At 34.9% G+C, this 16484-nt stretch overlaps 2 protein-coding genes across 2 annotated transcripts; both read right to left on the reverse strand.

The window, feature by feature from the left end:
• Positions 1-272: 272 nt before the first annotated feature.
• SWN (SET domain-containing protein) lies at positions 273-10384 on the reverse strand. Its single transcript, XM_086427549.1, has 17 exons — positions 10227-10384; positions 9412-9513; positions 9047-9321; positions 8782-8940; positions 7565-7649; positions 7207-7362; positions 7031-7078; positions 6870-6941; positions 5471-6207; positions 4545-4695; positions 3667-3887; positions 3373-3504; positions 1948-2038; positions 1807-1854; positions 1599-1727; positions 941-1018; positions 273-876 (listed from the first exon to the last, which is right to left on the reverse strand). The coding sequence occupies exons 1-17, from the start codon at positions 10263-10265 to the stop codon at positions 685-687; spliced, it is 2715 nt and encodes a 904-aa protein (XP_086283675.1). The 5' UTR covers positions 10266-10384; the 3' UTR covers positions 273-684.
• A 4042-nt stretch (positions 10385-14426) lies between these two features.
• On the reverse strand, positions 14427-16337 carry LOC147383538 (DELLA protein RGL1-like). Its single transcript, XM_086427306.1, has one exon. The coding sequence runs from the start codon at positions 16335-16337 to the stop codon at positions 14568-14570; it is 1770 nt and encodes a 589-aa protein (XP_086283432.1). The 3' UTR covers positions 14427-14567.
• Positions 16338-16484: the final 147 nt, after the last annotated feature.

Here is a 16484-nt window from a genome sequence, read left to right on the forward strand (position 1 = left end):
GTTTAGTATAACCTTCTCAAAGGTCCTATACTTTTTCTCAGTTCTAAAAAATTGAAAGTAAAATAATTTAAGTGGCCCTCAATCCAAAGAGGAAAATGTGGGAAAAAATTTAGGTAAAATCTTTTGAATTTGATCCAGTTTTTTTAACAATAGAGAACTTACCTAGTACATATTTGGAGCCAAAAAATCAATTTGTATTGAAAATCTAACATTGTGACCAGTTTGATGTCAAGCTCACACTCACCCAAAAAAAACCTAAATTCTCTATTTAAAAAAAAAAGATCTGTACATTGAACGATTCACTCACCAAGAGTACTGATGCATGCCATGGACTTGCATTTCAGTCTTCAAGAACATCCCATAAATTTAAAAAAAGAAAAAAGGAAAAAAATGAATATGTCTTGGAGGAATCGAAGTATTGAACCACCATAGAAGCTTCCACTTTTACTTAAAATGTTGCAATGGATACAACTTTATAAATATATGGGTACCCATAAACAGTTGTTTTCTGATTCGAAGGTATGGAGAAAATTGAATTTCTTTATTGTTTATTTTTTTTATAGATAAGAGGGAGAAAGACGAAGTTCTGATCCGCCCAGACTTTTACCAGCTCTTTGTATTGACACCTTATATGTACTTCCATTATTATCTATACACACAATGCCATCTAAATGCCTTACACCGTCAATGAGATTGGTGTTTCTGTGCTCGGCCATTAGACACCGAAGAATCATCTTTCTTGGAACTCCCTGGCTTCCGGGCCCACACAGGTGCTTGATCAGGACAGTAACGATAATCATAGAAGAGCTCCTCATTAGCTTCTATATGTTCCTTGGCAAAAATGCCAACACGATGATCTCCAGCAACCAGCATTACCTGTACAAGCCAATACTCAGAACTTGAAAGAAATTTTGATACAGATCTACTGAAATTGACATACCTTTGCATAACAATTAGGGTTTGATGAATGGTTTGCAAATTTCAGCTTGTCTCCTTTGCGATAAGCATCAAGAACATACTGCAAATCAGGAGGTACCCACTATGAGAACTCAAATTTAGAAACTTTATTTTCAAGATAGTCCCCTATAACATTTTCTGCATTTTCAATCAAGACCTTCAGGGCTCAGCTAAGACTTCTGTGAAATTTGACTAAATTTCAATTATTAAATTGCAGGGTTTGTTACAAGTGCAGAAATAAGTGTGCCTCCAAAAACAAATACTCACAAGTTCAGGAGTGTATTCTATTCAAAATAAAAATATAAATGGGTTTAGGAGTCTATTTTGTTTTCAACAGTTTGTAATAATGGGTAATGAAGGGTTACATAATGGGATTGCTATGGGCTTGTAATGTATCGTATATGAGTAGATCCATATAAAATGTAATGTTATGAACACCTATATTTTCTAAATTATAGTTTTCTATACAGAACTTAAAACTATCTATGAAAAAAAAAAAAAAAAAACTAATTTATACTAAATAGTTTCAACCTCCAAAGAGGGAAAAATACTCAAAAACCTCTCATGTTAAGTCTACAATGAACACCTATTCAATCCACGAAGGCTGATGGAATTAAAAATCAATAAAACTTATCACTTGCCTGGTCATTCAAATCAAAAAGAAACGAGGAGTTGGCACGATCATAAATCTTCCCACGCTTGTCTGCTTCTCTGTGGGAGATCAATTCACCGGTGTATTCTCCAAGGTAATCGTTTTTATTAACAGGGTTCTGAAATCACATTAAACCCAAGTCCTGGTAAGAAGTAGCAAGAAATAGTGAGAAATAAAAGGAAATATTGTCTTCCCACCTTTAGAAAGGCTCCCCATCCAGCAACGTCAGACTTTGCTAAAAGGATCTGCAAAAATTGAATATAAGCGACAGATTACAAATATGCCAATCATTACAAAAAAATACTAATTGCAATAATAAAACAGCCAGTATTCCTCACTCTCTGTTGCTGCTTTAGGAGTAGCTTCATGTTTCCGCATTGATAACCATCTCCTCGTGCTGGTGGCTCACCTAATGAACCATCTCCACAGCTGCACATAATAAGAACTATTAGCAAAGATCATTCTGAAATATATAAGAAATTCCATATAAAATTATCACATAAATGATACAGAATCATCAATGTATATGGCTGAGCCTAACAAAACTAGATAACTGTGAACTACACTTTTAAAGAAAACAAATTTATTAACTACTTCAAGGTTGTTCAATCTTCTATCAAAAAAAAAGTTGATGGATTGGATGATAAAGCGATAATGAATTAATAATCAACTCTAATGAAAGAAATTTGCAAACTCCATAAAGAATGAATCAATAAAATTGATGAACAAGTAGGAAGTACCCATCATTGCCCTATTAATCATGCACGCGTGCATTTCTGTATGTTAGCATGATCCCCATGTGGAGACAAACAAAAACCTATCTGACGCAGAATCTAGTTATGAATATTAAAAATAAGAGGCTGCACATCAGAACATTTCTCTAATAAGGATTAAGATGTATGACTCAGCTGGTAAATATCAGGTGGTAGTCACTACCAAAGTGGTCAATCTGTTTACAATGTCTTCTTTAGGTCACTAATGATGTGTACACATTATTTTTATTCAACTACATGCAGTGAGCATACAATGTTCCCCATTTTTCAATATTTGGCTTCCTATTTTATTGGTGTAAGATTTTTAAAGAATTTAGAGAGGTGTTTTTTGAGTATTTCCTAGGAAGGTGGATTGAGTCTATAATATTAGATGTGAGGAGTGAGTTCTCAGGCCCTTGGGTGTGTGTTCAGGTTGTTTATTCTGTTCTTGTTTGGTCAAATCAATGAATAAAATTAATCATATGAAGGAAAATATATATATATATATATACACTAACAGAAACTAATATAAATTTTGTTAGTTTATTTTACAATAAACTAAATCTGAGTTCTCTTCCTCAATATAAACAAAAAACAAAATGTTTAGATAAAAGTGAGCAAATTTGCGGGGGAGACGAATAACACCAGCAACTAATAAGATTTCAAATTAGTTGGACTGAATGCGGCAGCATGATGAAGAACAGAAGGAGCTAGCCAACAGAGTGAAGTTCATCTCATGGAGATATCGTGTGCTTGAGAATCAGCGATGCAGATTGGTCATGTCAGGAACTGACAATTTGTAAGGGATCACCTTATATCAGTTTCATAACATGAAAATCATCAAATCTATGTCCAAGATGAACTAGCTTGAAAAACATGCCAACTCCATTAAATCCATTAAATTGGTCCAAAATAATTTTATAGCAGCTAATTGGTTAATGTCATAATAAACAGGGCAGAATCAATAAATGAATAAAGATGTAACCAACATAGGGATCTGAAACTCATTACCTAATCCAGCAATTCCTGCATACATCTGGGTCACACTCACGACCAGCTGCAAAGCACGGGCACTGCCGACTTCTGCACTGGCTCTTGGCACAGTGGCATCCCCTAAACCGATTTTTGCAGCCTTTAGAACACCTGAAAATTTAGAAGATTCCTTATATGAACCACAGATGCTAATCTAGGATTCGAATGCAAATATGTTTGTGAATAAATGAACATCTAAACATTAGCTTTATTCATGTTCATTTACTCATGTAATATTTCATCATAGAAAGTTTGAAAAACAGCTTAACATACCCACAGTATTTTTCACAGCAAGTTCCATTACGAAGACAAGGACATTGCTTTCCACAGTTGAACTGGCATCCACACGGCGTATATTGTTTACATGACTGATGTTTCCCATCAGCGATTCTTTTTCGAATTGATGGGTGTCCGGCAGATTTCCATGTATACTTTAGCTTTCGTGCTCGGCCCCTTCTACGAAATAGTCGTGTTCTAGTTGGCATCTCTTGCTCCTAATAATAATGTGATGCCAAGGTTAAAAAAAAAATGATATTATTACTCGAGTCATAAGACAAAATGCCTGCGAGTGATACCAATAAAGAAAATCTATTGAAGGGAATTGAATAAATACATTCCCAGACAATCTTTTCTGCAAAAAAAAATCATTTTGAGTCAATCACACTCTTTTTTTCTCTAGAAATCGTTAAAGAGTGGGGAATACCAGAGCTTGCATTGGTCTAGGTGCAATAAACCAGCATAAAAGGAGCCATAGAAGTTTGAGCTTGGTGGGGAATGAAGGTTGTTTTCAATCTTTTCTCAGTTTTCAGTGAGTTTCAATTTCCACATACTTGGTTAAAGTGCGATATGCCCACAAAAAGGTGGATTCAAAATCATAATGTCAAGTCCATGGGAGTGTTGTTGAATGTTGTATCTCAGTCTTGGTAAGAAGGACAAAAGATTGGCATAGTTGTGTTGAGTTGCCAAGCATTTAAACCCTGCTGAGAAGTAAGCCTCAAATGCCTAGAACTGGCATTTTTTTTTAAAGCAATGCTTCCAATAACAAGTAGAGTATCCATTACTTCCTTGCCACCGAGGACTAGAAATAGACAGTATTCTGATAATTATAAAAGAAAAAAAAAAAAAAAGAAGAAAGATTTCCTATTGCACACCATGTAATCTGTATCAGCTTTTCCAGTGTCTTCAAGGTATGAGTCTGGGACAGAAGTTCTTTGTGCCATTTCACCTCCATCATTACACATGTACATAGATACCTCAATGCAAGTCTTCAAACCAGAAAGTAAGTTCCTCGCTATTAGGCAACTGCAAAGAAAAGGGTCAAAACTTAAGCACAATCATACATATAACCCGTATGAAACATGGAGCAAAAAAGAGAAATATATATATATATATATATGGGTCCCGTTCAACACCCTACGCTTTACCCTACACTTTACCCTACGTGTTTTGTCCTACATGGGTTAGAAGAATAGGCTGATTTTTGGTGAGGATGATCTCTATGGTGAGGAGATCATCCTCATAGAGATCATCCTCACCAAAAATCAGCCCATTCCAAAACTTCTAACCCCATAAAAAATGGTTTACAAAAAATGGACGGTCCACGATTTTTCAACTTGTAAACATGGGGCTAGAAATTTCGGAATGGGCTGATTTTTCGTGAAGAGGATCTTCTAACCGTAGAGATCATCCTCACCAAAAATCAGCCCATTCCAAAACTTCTAACCCATGTAGGACAAAACACGTTTGGTAAAGCGTAGGGTAAAGTGTAGGGTGTTGAACATTTCCCTATATATATATATATATATATATATATAACTCCATGGAGTGGTTATATATTCTATCCGCAAAAGAAAGAATTGTATCTTATACCACAATCAAACTTCATTCACAATTAAACTAGATTTATGCCCTTCCCTCCCGCGAAAGTAATATGCATTGGCCTACAACTTGAATGTCATGCAAATTCCAATGATACCATTGAACATCTTAGTCCTATATTACCAATTAATAACTAATCAATAAAAATAAAATAAAAATCGAAACATGCTACACAGAGAAGAAATCAAATTCTTTATACCTGTTTCTCCCAAATATCTCCATTCCCTTCAAGTACAGTTCTTTCTCAAGAGGTTTCCACTCACAGCCACTTGTAACTCCTTTAATTTGTCCTTTTCTTGAACCAGATGATTGTTCCATTACACCTTTTTCTGTGGCATCATTTGTTTCAAGTTCTATGATATTATCATTATTCTCATCACATGCAGCACTATCAGGACCGATATATTTAGTATATTCTACAGATTCATTCAAAACATGCTTATTCTTCTTCTGTTTGTTGTCATTAGGTGCTCCAGAATCTGGATTCCTAATATTCTCCCTCAAAATGAGATCTGAATCTGTTTGACCTTCAGTGGACACATAACATACATCAACACCTGCTATTTTCTTCTGTTTCTTGTGAGCAGAATCCTGAAAATCATCTGAACCTGGTTTTGAATTTTCTACTGTTATGGTTACATGCTTCAATACCTTGCGCTTTCCTAAATTTTCATGTGAGGGTACCGTCGAAATAGATTCATCATTATTTACACCTCCAGCAGAGACTATGGGTACAACAGTAATTTCTGAAGAAATGTCGTCGGTCCTTCCACCACTGCATCTTTCATCAGGTGTTATACCTGTGCCTAAGTTATCAGGAGATGGTTCTTCAGATCTAGAATACAATGGATTCCGATCTTTCTTCGTTACAGATCCGATCCTACACAGGGTACTAGTATCAGACCTTCCAGATGGTTCTTTGACACCTTTCCTTGCCTGCAAGACAGCAGAGATACAAGTAATGCTTGAAATTTTTTTCTATAAGAGATGAGAGAAGTAGAGGACCCCAAATTATTAAATAGATTAACAATATCAAAGGGCTAAAGATGTTCTGAGAATTTAATGACAATGCTTCCCCTGGTTCAACTTATGATTAATTCATGACGAGGATAAATTTGACAATTGACAAACAGAATAAAAATGTTCAGCATTCTGTCCCTGATGAAATGAAACAAAAAATAAAACAAATATTGAGAAAATGACACCAATAACCAGAATACGAAGAAATATAAAAGATCAGTAGCATGCAAGCATCCATGTCCTTCTTGGAATTGTTGTTTTAAGGCCACAACTTGGTTCAGTAAAATTAGCTTACAATAAAGTGCTTACAATTGAGTGCTTTGAGTTACCAGCTGTGAAGGTCATTACACTAAGCAATCCATGAATTTTTAACAAGAAATACTTGTGGAACCAGCGTATCTAATACTTATATCTTTAAAGCTACGTCCTATTAGAGTCTTCTGCATCAACATAAACATTATAAGAAAAATAGAGACCATAAACCTGCTATTGGATTAAAAGAACCATGTTCAACAGACTGGGGAAGAATACAAGCAGCTATGCATTTTAACATTTCAAGTTCGAAATGAAAACCATACCCTAAGGTAGCACTGATCGCCACAAGGCTTCCCGTTCTCTTCACTTTCAAACCAAGATGGTTGTTTTTCACTCTGTAAATGGAAATACTCACATTAGAACAACCAACAAAATAATCATTGTATTTCAAGTCAATAAACAGCATAAAAACACCACAGCTTACAGGGGTGACTAGACTTTGTGAACAGCCATGTAGACGGCAGTCGAACACCTATGGGATGAAAACCAGTATATAAGAATCAACGTCAATGCAACTAACCCTATGAATTGAACAGATGAAGATAAAAGTATTTTTTCACAAGTGATGTAAGACCAGAAGTGGCCTAGAAAAAAAAGTACCAAGCAACGACGACAAAAAAGATTATCGAAAGAATCTAAAGCCATATTAAGGCTCTTGTCCAAAAACATGCTCCTTTCAGATTCTTCTTCCCCAGAACCTTCGACCTTTTTAGCACATTTCTCCTGATATTTCTCCACTAGTATATTGCATCTGTCCTGCAAATCTCAAAAACAAATACAGCTATCAGATACCTTCCAAAAAAAATACACCTATCAGAAATAGGTAACATTATTTATAAAAGATAATATACATGTTATATTTCTGATAAAGAAATATAGAACCCAAAGTACAGAATCATAATCTTGAGACAAGAAAGTCCCATCAGGATGTTTGGTTTTTCTATGTTAATTCCAATACCTGTATTTCAGTTGAGGTGGCTTCAATAAACTGGCTCAAGATTTTCAGCACTTCCTGAGTTAGCCCGTACTCTTGGGAAACCTTCCTGCCAAACTCAACACATAATATGGCTTTAGATTACCACATACAAACTTTACCACCTCGTCGAAGTGGTACCTTCAAAAAGCATGAATTGACTTAGACAATATTAAACCTTTTTAACAAAATCAAATAAATTCGGAATAATATAAGAATATGAATAAGATATTTGCAAACCCCAACCAGAAATAGATATGGGTAACCAATAAATAAGCCATTTAAAGACCTGCATGTTCATGGCGTGCCTCTTTGACTCTGATCTATAAAATATTTCAAGCAGTAAATAGCAGAAATTTAATGTCTGCAAGTGAATTTCTGTATACTTTAGGGGTGTGGAGATCACTTATTATGTGAATTAGTGAATTCAGGTTGCTTGACTGGTCATCTTTCTCTGAAAACTTTCCTATTCTAGTGTGCCTTCTTTTCTTTCTTTTTTTCTGTAAACATTTTATCAATTAGAGGACTTACCCAATAACTGGAAGTCTGGAACTACTATCTAGTTTCTCTTTCTGATGTAGAACATAGTATGAAAATCTTTGTGATGCAAGTCTTGACATTTTGAATAACTTACAGTCCTTATGGTCCTGATTTCGCTATTGTTTTATCCTAACACAGTCTGTACCTTCAGAGGAAAAGGAAGCTCAGGATTACATGAGAATAAGGATTTCCAGCAGTAACAAGGAGCATTTTGTTTAGAGAACTTATCAACCAAAATGGAATTCACTTCTGTTGATAACTTTTATCACATAATTCGGAAGGTAACTGGGCTTGTCTTTTACATTAAAAAATACAAAACACAACATTTTTGGCACTATATGCCATTCACAGAAAAGAAACGGTGAGATCGTGCATCCACAAGTAAATGGTAAGAGAAAATAAATATCATAAGTGCAGTGGAGCATGAAGAAAATATAATTGCCTTTAAGAATGCTTGATCTTTAACCTTCAAAATTTTGATAAATAGTTCATGGCCTAAGAGTATTGAAGTGATCAAAACCTATAGAAGGAAAATCCATCACTGATTTTTTTTTTCAAGGTTTTTTTACTTCATACTGCTGAGTCTAATTGGGCAGCCAACACAATTAAGCAATGATTATAATTATTACAATAATGGACTTACACCACTTAAATTTACTTACCACAACATCTGATCTTCACCTTCAGAAAACTCATGTTTTCCTTCGGGTTCTGCAAACTCTTCCTCACTGTCACTACAGATCAGTGTTTCACCACCATACTGGTCATAGTAGATCTGTCTCCTCCCAACTACTGATTGATCTTCAGCCATTCTCTGATTCCTGTATGTGTGAGGCAAATTTAAGAAACCGGGAGAACAAACAAAATCTTCAACAGTGCATACTTATCCAAAAAAAAAAAAAAAACATATTCGTCAACAGTGCATACTTGTCCAAGAAAATCCAAGTTGTATAAGGAGGAATCTTCTCAACATATGGAAGTTTGATAATTGTTGAAGGCAAAACTTCTTGATTGTTAAAATTATCTTTCTCTCCTGATCCTTGAGCAAACCCACTTAGCTTACAGAGAGGATTTTCACTTCTAAGTGAGAGCATGTTTTTTGACCCATTCCTCTGCATTAAAAGATCTTTTTTCGATGTTGCCAACTCAACAAGTTCAGAGGTGTTAATTTCTAAGTTCTTTCCATTCTTTCTAAGTTTCCCCTACAGAAGAAATAATCAACAAGTATCAGTAGTTTCTTAATTGGAGTAGCTATAACTAGAGAATTGACATCAAGGCCTCAGGTGACTTACTTTAATTGAAGCAAATCGAGTAGCTTGAATCTGCTTTTTAAGCTGAGATATCCTAGTTGATAGGCTTCCAAAAGCCTCATTTGCTTGTTCTCCCTCGAAGTTCTGCAACAAGATTAAAGAAATTATACAATATATCAACAGATAATTTGTCCAATTAATCACGTGTTTGCGAAAATAGAAAACCTTAAAACTTATAGAAGTTGAACAATTGATAAATGCTTCTTTGTCACTTATAACTAGATTTTAGTGTTTATAATGTTCAACAACAAAGCCTTAACACAAAGATTTGGGGTCTGCTAAACCAATCTTGTTCTTCTATTCCCCAATGTCCAAGGCCAACTCTAGTGTTTTACAATGTAAAGCTCCATATTGGGAAAATTTTTCTTTTTTATATTAGTATAGATAATCCACCAATTATCATTAAACTCTTCGGCCTCCCACGCCTTGTTTGGGAGGATTACACATCTTAAATATACCAAAATTATGCCTGAAATTCGGAAATTTTCACAAAATTCGACCCAACATGCAGTGATTCCTGAAAAAAGTGATTGAATTCTGTGACCATCAAGTCATGAAGTTCAATATTCTATTAACGATTGTCTTTCTAGGCTACAGAGATCGATAATAAAGTAAAAAAAAAACGACTATCAGCCATAAAATTCATGGATTGGATTCCTATATCCAATCCAAATCTAATTAAAATTTCAACAAAGATAAAAATATCAAATTCTGTATAAGGTTTTGTTGATTCCATAAATCATAGATGGAGAAAAAAAAAACGATCTGAACAGATCGAAAGTTGAAGAAAACCTGACCTTCACTTTAGTCGCACAATCGGATGCCTTGGACACCATGATCGAGCTCTGCTCTGTAACTCTCAGAGAGAGACCCAAGAGCGCGAGTACTCGAAGTCCGTAAAGAGGGTCCACGAAAGGGTGATAAAAGTCGCCAACGTGGATAACTTTTGCAGATGGCCCAGTACTCCTTGGGTCCCACGTGATATACATCAAGAAGAAAGAAATCACTAAACAATCGTCGTAATCTGACTTACCCACGTGGCACACTCAGTTGACACCTCTGACGTGTCAGGTTCGAAACCATAGATCTGATCTCCTTGGGATGCTGAACTACGATTCCTCGTAAAAAGGTACAGCTCGTGAGGAGAGCAGATCTATGATTTCCGAGCCTCTCACGTCAGGCGTGTCGATTGAATACGTCACATGCCTAAGTCAGATTATCACAACTCATTAACAAAATTTCTTAGTGTTTTAAAAACCAATCCGACCGTCCGAACGGAGATTTAACAATTGAATGATGATTTTGTGATGCCCCCTTTGACATACACCCCTTTATGCTCATCACAAAATCATAGATCGTTTTTCTCAAGATATGTAGAATCATAAATCTTTTTCTTATGTATCCAAAGGCAAATGATCTAAGCTTCTGTGATGGGGGTGTATTTTAGAGGGGGGTGTCAGATTATTACGTCTCTTAACAATTATTGGTTCAATTCTCAAAAAATCATTAATTCAAGAACCATCGATTTTTTTTTTTAAATAGATGGTTCGACTTTGAAAACCGTCCTTTGTAAAAATGCGGTTTTCAAAATTTTGAAATTTTTTAAAGTTTTCAACAAAATTGAATTTGAAGTTTTAAGATTCCATCTTAGATTCATTTTTGCTAAAAATCAGTCAAATCTTAGAAAATCTGAAAATTAATTAAGCTAATGATTTTCTGACTTGAAAATTTTCACTCGATCGGTATTCGATTGATATGACAAGGGCATAGAACCATTGATCTTTTTCCTTGTGTATCCTGAAAAAAAAGATCCATGGTTCAGCTGCGTATAGATTGATTGAAAATTTTCAGAGTCAGAAAATTACTACACAATTAATTATTTTACATTTGTATTGAAATTTTATTATCAAATAAATATAGAAACCTACTAAACTTAACATGCTAAAAATCAGTTAAATCTTTGAAAATCTGAAAATTAATTATTCCTAATAATTATCTAAAAAATTGAACTCGAACACGGTGTTTGAGACTACATCCTGCTTTGGATTCTTGAAAAAGTTTGAAAGCGATTCCACACGCATGGCTTCAAAATCAGCTTCCTATTATCGATGTCCATAGAATACATAATTGCATATCGAAGAAGCCAACAAGGACTAGCTTTAGAATGGCTTCATATTTTTCCCGTCACAAAATCTAGAATTAATTCTTTTCTACATTTTCCATAACTTATGCTTGAGGTACATTTGTGTGAATTCAAAGACTACGTTTTCGGACTCCCTGAAAGTAATATCCCCATAATTACAGTTTAGGGGGAATTGCAAACACAGGAAATGGATAATTTATCGTAGTATCCTTTAGTCCCTCCCAACTTCCAATCTCAAAAATCCAAATGGTTTTCTACAAATAAGGTCGGCCATGTTTTCTTATTAAGATTCTTCTTTTCGATGATTTTTAAACCTCCCTCTAGACATTCGGCATTTTCCTCCTCCTTCATTCCCTATTGCAACTAAATGGTCAAATCTTTTTTATTCCAAGTATACTCTCAACTTGAGATTTCTCTTATTCAATATAGTAATTGAAGAGCTATCAGATTTTTGAGAAATTATTAGTTATTTTTTCATGGTATTTTGATTTTTTTTTATTGACCGTATAGATTATAGTTGGATTCATGTCTCTAATTTCTCCAATTCTTTCAATATTGGTATGTCAAAGAGTTATGAAACTGGTGGGCTAATAGACCTTATTTGTACTAGAGTCACTAACAAAAAATAATTTAAAAAAATTACTTTCCAGGTATCTATTTACACTTTTTTCTGCAAAAAAAAAAAAAAAAGAGAATGGTGGGAACTCCAAACCCAAGTAGAAGATATCTTCGGAAACGAAAATCTCATATCTACACCCAAAATCATATCTCGAGGTTGGTCTCCTTCATGTTCCTACAAAAAATCTTAAATCCTAAAATCTGAGAGGATTTTTCAAATTAAGACCCTTCGACAATTAAATTAGTAAAAAAAATTAGAATTACTGAATTAGAACACAAAAAAAAAAAGTCTTTTACCTATATGTTCATAATAGTCTATATAGATTTACAGTTCTTCTCATATTGATAACTTCCTCGTTGAAGATCTTGCACATGTCTCCCAATCCTTCGTAGATTAGTAGGATATTTCCATCTTTATCTTATTGATTGCATGATGAATCATAATTCTTTCATATGTTAATCTTCTTTCAAATTGGTCTAACAATTTTTTTTTTTAATTAGGGTCATGTAGATCTTTGGAAACCTTATACTTTAGGTCCACTCTTGCTCCTTTTCTAATTCTGCTCCATAGACTAAGTTTTCGGCCATGATAAGTCGAGTGCTTCGAGTACTTACATGTGTCACTTAGGTTGAGTCCCCTTAACGAATCAACTCAAGTGAGAAATGGGTGTCTCCATTGAACTTCTCTCTTGTTGAATGATTCCTCTTACTTCAAGGACAAGACGCATAATGTCCCTTACGATTCATCCTTGCCTTGCACTAGTGACCATGCTGAGGCATGTTATTAGTCCACGTCGTCAAACGTAATTATGCCCCTGCAAGTTATAGGCTTGTCATTTTGGTTTGTAATTTTGTTCCCCTTGGTATACTACTCATGATTGAAGGTGCCAACTTAGCTAAGTTGGTAAAGGCATGTGAAATGTTGACCCAATGACCAGGATTCAAATTCCATTGAACCCACTTTTACGTTGACAACTAACAACTTTGCTTCCCTAGCCCAAAAAAAAAAAAAAAAAAAAAAATGCTCATAAGTTATTTCATTCCCACCGCTATTCTCTCACAAATTACCAGTCAAAAGTCTAAACCATTCAATTCAATAGTCACAATTTCTTTGATGTAGAACAAACTTCCCAATCGATCTTATCTTATTGTAATTCTAGAGCACTCTATATTTTGTCCATCTCATGAGAATGCAATATGTACAATCTATTGCAATATTAGTTTATTTTTCTCTATTATTTGTATTTATTGTCTCAAGTAAGTAGGCGGCCACAAATATGGTGTAATCGAACATTTGTTATATTATCAGAATTTCAATTATATCAGGGCCCATGTCTGAGACCTACATCATGTGGTAGCCCATTATTTCTTTGGGAAAATTTTCATTCAACAAAAATTATAAAATCGAAGATATGATTGTTTCATAAGTTTAATAATCAAAAGTATGATTATGTAAATTTCAAAGCAAGGTATGATCACAATTATTTCAACACAAAGATATTGATATCTTGGCAGCATTTGAGTAACTCCTCAACTTGGAGTCTTACACCCAAAGAAGCATTGACTAGGTAGCTATCGAATCTTCTACATGTACATGGACAATTGTGCAAACCGATGGACTTGCCAACTGATATAGGGTGAAGAATAATTTTTCAATTAGTTCGTTGATTCTCAAAATTATACTAAACAATCAGATATAAAAAACTTGTTAATTCACACAGAATACCAAGTAATTGAAAAATAAAGAGAAAACTCTCTTAAATATAAATTTTATTAATCAGAGATGTTTTCCCATATTAGAGTTACGATACTATTTATATTAAAGATTCTTATTCCTAAATATAAAAGAAATGAAAATAACAAAAATTAAAAAAAAAATAGTAAAAACACCTAAGGATGGAAATAGATACCAATTAACCTTAGAAATAAGAGGGAATCGACGGTGCAAAATTCTAAATTTTACAACTAAAGTTATTAAATTTTTATTTTTTTTTTTCAAAATAGTAAAAACATCTAAAAATAGGATAAACGAAAGAATCATGTCTAAAAATGGAAAGAGCATAGCTTGCTATAAATCTTGAAGATCTCGACGTTTCCATTCAACAATAGGTCCCTTTGGATTATTCTGAATCCGTAACTCGTCCGGATTAGTAGTCCCACTTGGACTTGTTGCATTGCATCACCAACCTTGATCATTACAAAGGATGATGTCGTACAAGGGTCCCAAGCCCTGATAGAGGTGGGTTACATCAAGTTGGCACCTGTGTAAAACATGATTCTTGATCCTTCCCACAATTTAATGCATGGTAGTAAAGCCTAACAAAAACTGAAAAAAACAACTAGAAACTATTTTTGCAAACACACACACACACATAATTTAATTGAATTTCCAAGCAGAAACAGAGTGAATTGGAGTTCCCTTCCACCCAACTGTTAGGCATTTACCCCTCATATCAAGGGTGCAAGAACTCCCACAAGAAAATTTCTTAAGAACCAAACTAGCTTGATACAATGATGACTGACTTAATTCTGTCTCCACCAACCCAAACTGCGAAAAAAAAACTCTCCACACATCGATCCCAACATGTCGCATTGTTCGTTCCTCTCCCTCTGCTGCAACAATGTTCCGAATTGCCTGACTAATGAATGTCCCCTCAGCCATTATTCTATTTTCATTATTTCGATCCATACAATCTTCATAGCAATCAAAGAATGCGCTGTAGAAGAACAAAGCTTCAATGAAGCGGTTCACGAAAGATATTGAATTATGGTTCGCTTCAATTTCGGTGACCACCATTATACATGGGTTAAGGCTTTTGATCACTTTCATCAGAGTTTCTAATCGATCTGGCCAAGCGATCATGGTTCTCAATAACATTGGAGAGAAGACGACCACCTCTTCGTCAGCTTCTAACTCGAATAAATCTTCCTTGAGATTTTTCATGTCAGATACCATAACCACCTCGAATGAACAAGGTAGGTTCATGGATTCAGCGAAATTTAACAACCTCTTACCAGTTTCTTCGATCTTTTGCCTCGATGTTGTTCCAACAGCAGTTATCTTAAAAAGCTCAATTGGGCATGCGTGTCTCGATGCAAGAGCTTGCATTAAGATTGATGAGTGCAGTCCAGATCGGACACCGAGATCGATCAAATGGACCTTTTTCGCCAAAGCTACATTTTCTATGATGGCTTGAATTCCAGCAAGTTGCAACACTTGAGAGAAGGGTATGTCTTGGTAATATGAGAGAATCACCGGGTTAAGATTCATCATCTCATCCTCGATATCGATATCTTGTTTTCCTTTACCCAAACCTTTTGATGAAATTCTTCCAGTTTCACGATCAATCCTCTCTTGAAGAGCTTTGGAGAAGTAGTAAACAACTCTCTGAACAGGATTACCCGTAGTAGACGCTAAGTAATCAAAGTGGTTTAGTAATTTGGTGGCACGATAGAATTGTTTGTTGCCTACCTTTTCGGCCGAGGCTAGAAGAAGGTGAGCGAGTTCCACGTCTTTGATTTCTTCGTCACTTAGACCCAAAAGAGCACAATCAAAGGGGTGTCTAAACATAGAAAGATTATCATCCTTTTGGCTCGAGAATTGGATGTATCGTTCTCCCGCAACTCTCATGATTTCTTCTGTTGAAAGTCTTTGGCCACCAATATTAGTAACTTTGTCATTTGGTTCTTCCTTGCTTAATCTCTTGAACCCACTCCCATAATTGTTCAAAATATTCAATGATGCTAAAGCTATCCCATGCGGCTTTTCCTTCTTTGGTTCAACAATATTTGAAATTTCAGTTAGGATAGAGTCAAATTGTTTCGAATCTTTTGACTCCTGACATGATTGAGTTGTCTGAGAAACAATATCAAAGTGAAAATCATCCAAGGACCCAAAAATTGAAAATGGTTGTTGTTGATCATCAGGAATTAGGATACCTTTTTGTGGAGTCTTCTCTTGATTGGTACCATATTCATGCCAAAGATGATCCATATCTCCAAAATCTTCCATTTCAAACAAATGGGTCTTTGCTTCTGTGTTCACTGATCCTTCTTCCTTCTCATAACCTTGAAGAGTAGGAACATAAACATCTTGATGAACTCCACCAAAATCAAATGGATCGAAAGAGAAGAAACCATTCGCCATTAATCTCGATGAGGAGATCAAACCAAGAACAGTTACTCTGAGATACTCTTCCAATATATGGAATCGAATAAAAAAAGTTGTACTATGTAAATTTCACCAATTAAATAGTACTTATAATCATAGGGTATGCACCATTAATCAACCAAG

This window comes from Akebia trifoliata, chromosome 16 (assembly GCF_017979445.1).
Source record: "Akebia trifoliata isolate Shusen 1 chromosome 16, ASM1797944v1, whole genome shotgun sequence".
In the NCBI taxonomy this organism is placed as follows: Eukaryota; Viridiplantae; Streptophyta; class Magnoliopsida; order Ranunculales; family Lardizabalaceae; genus Akebia; species Akebia trifoliata.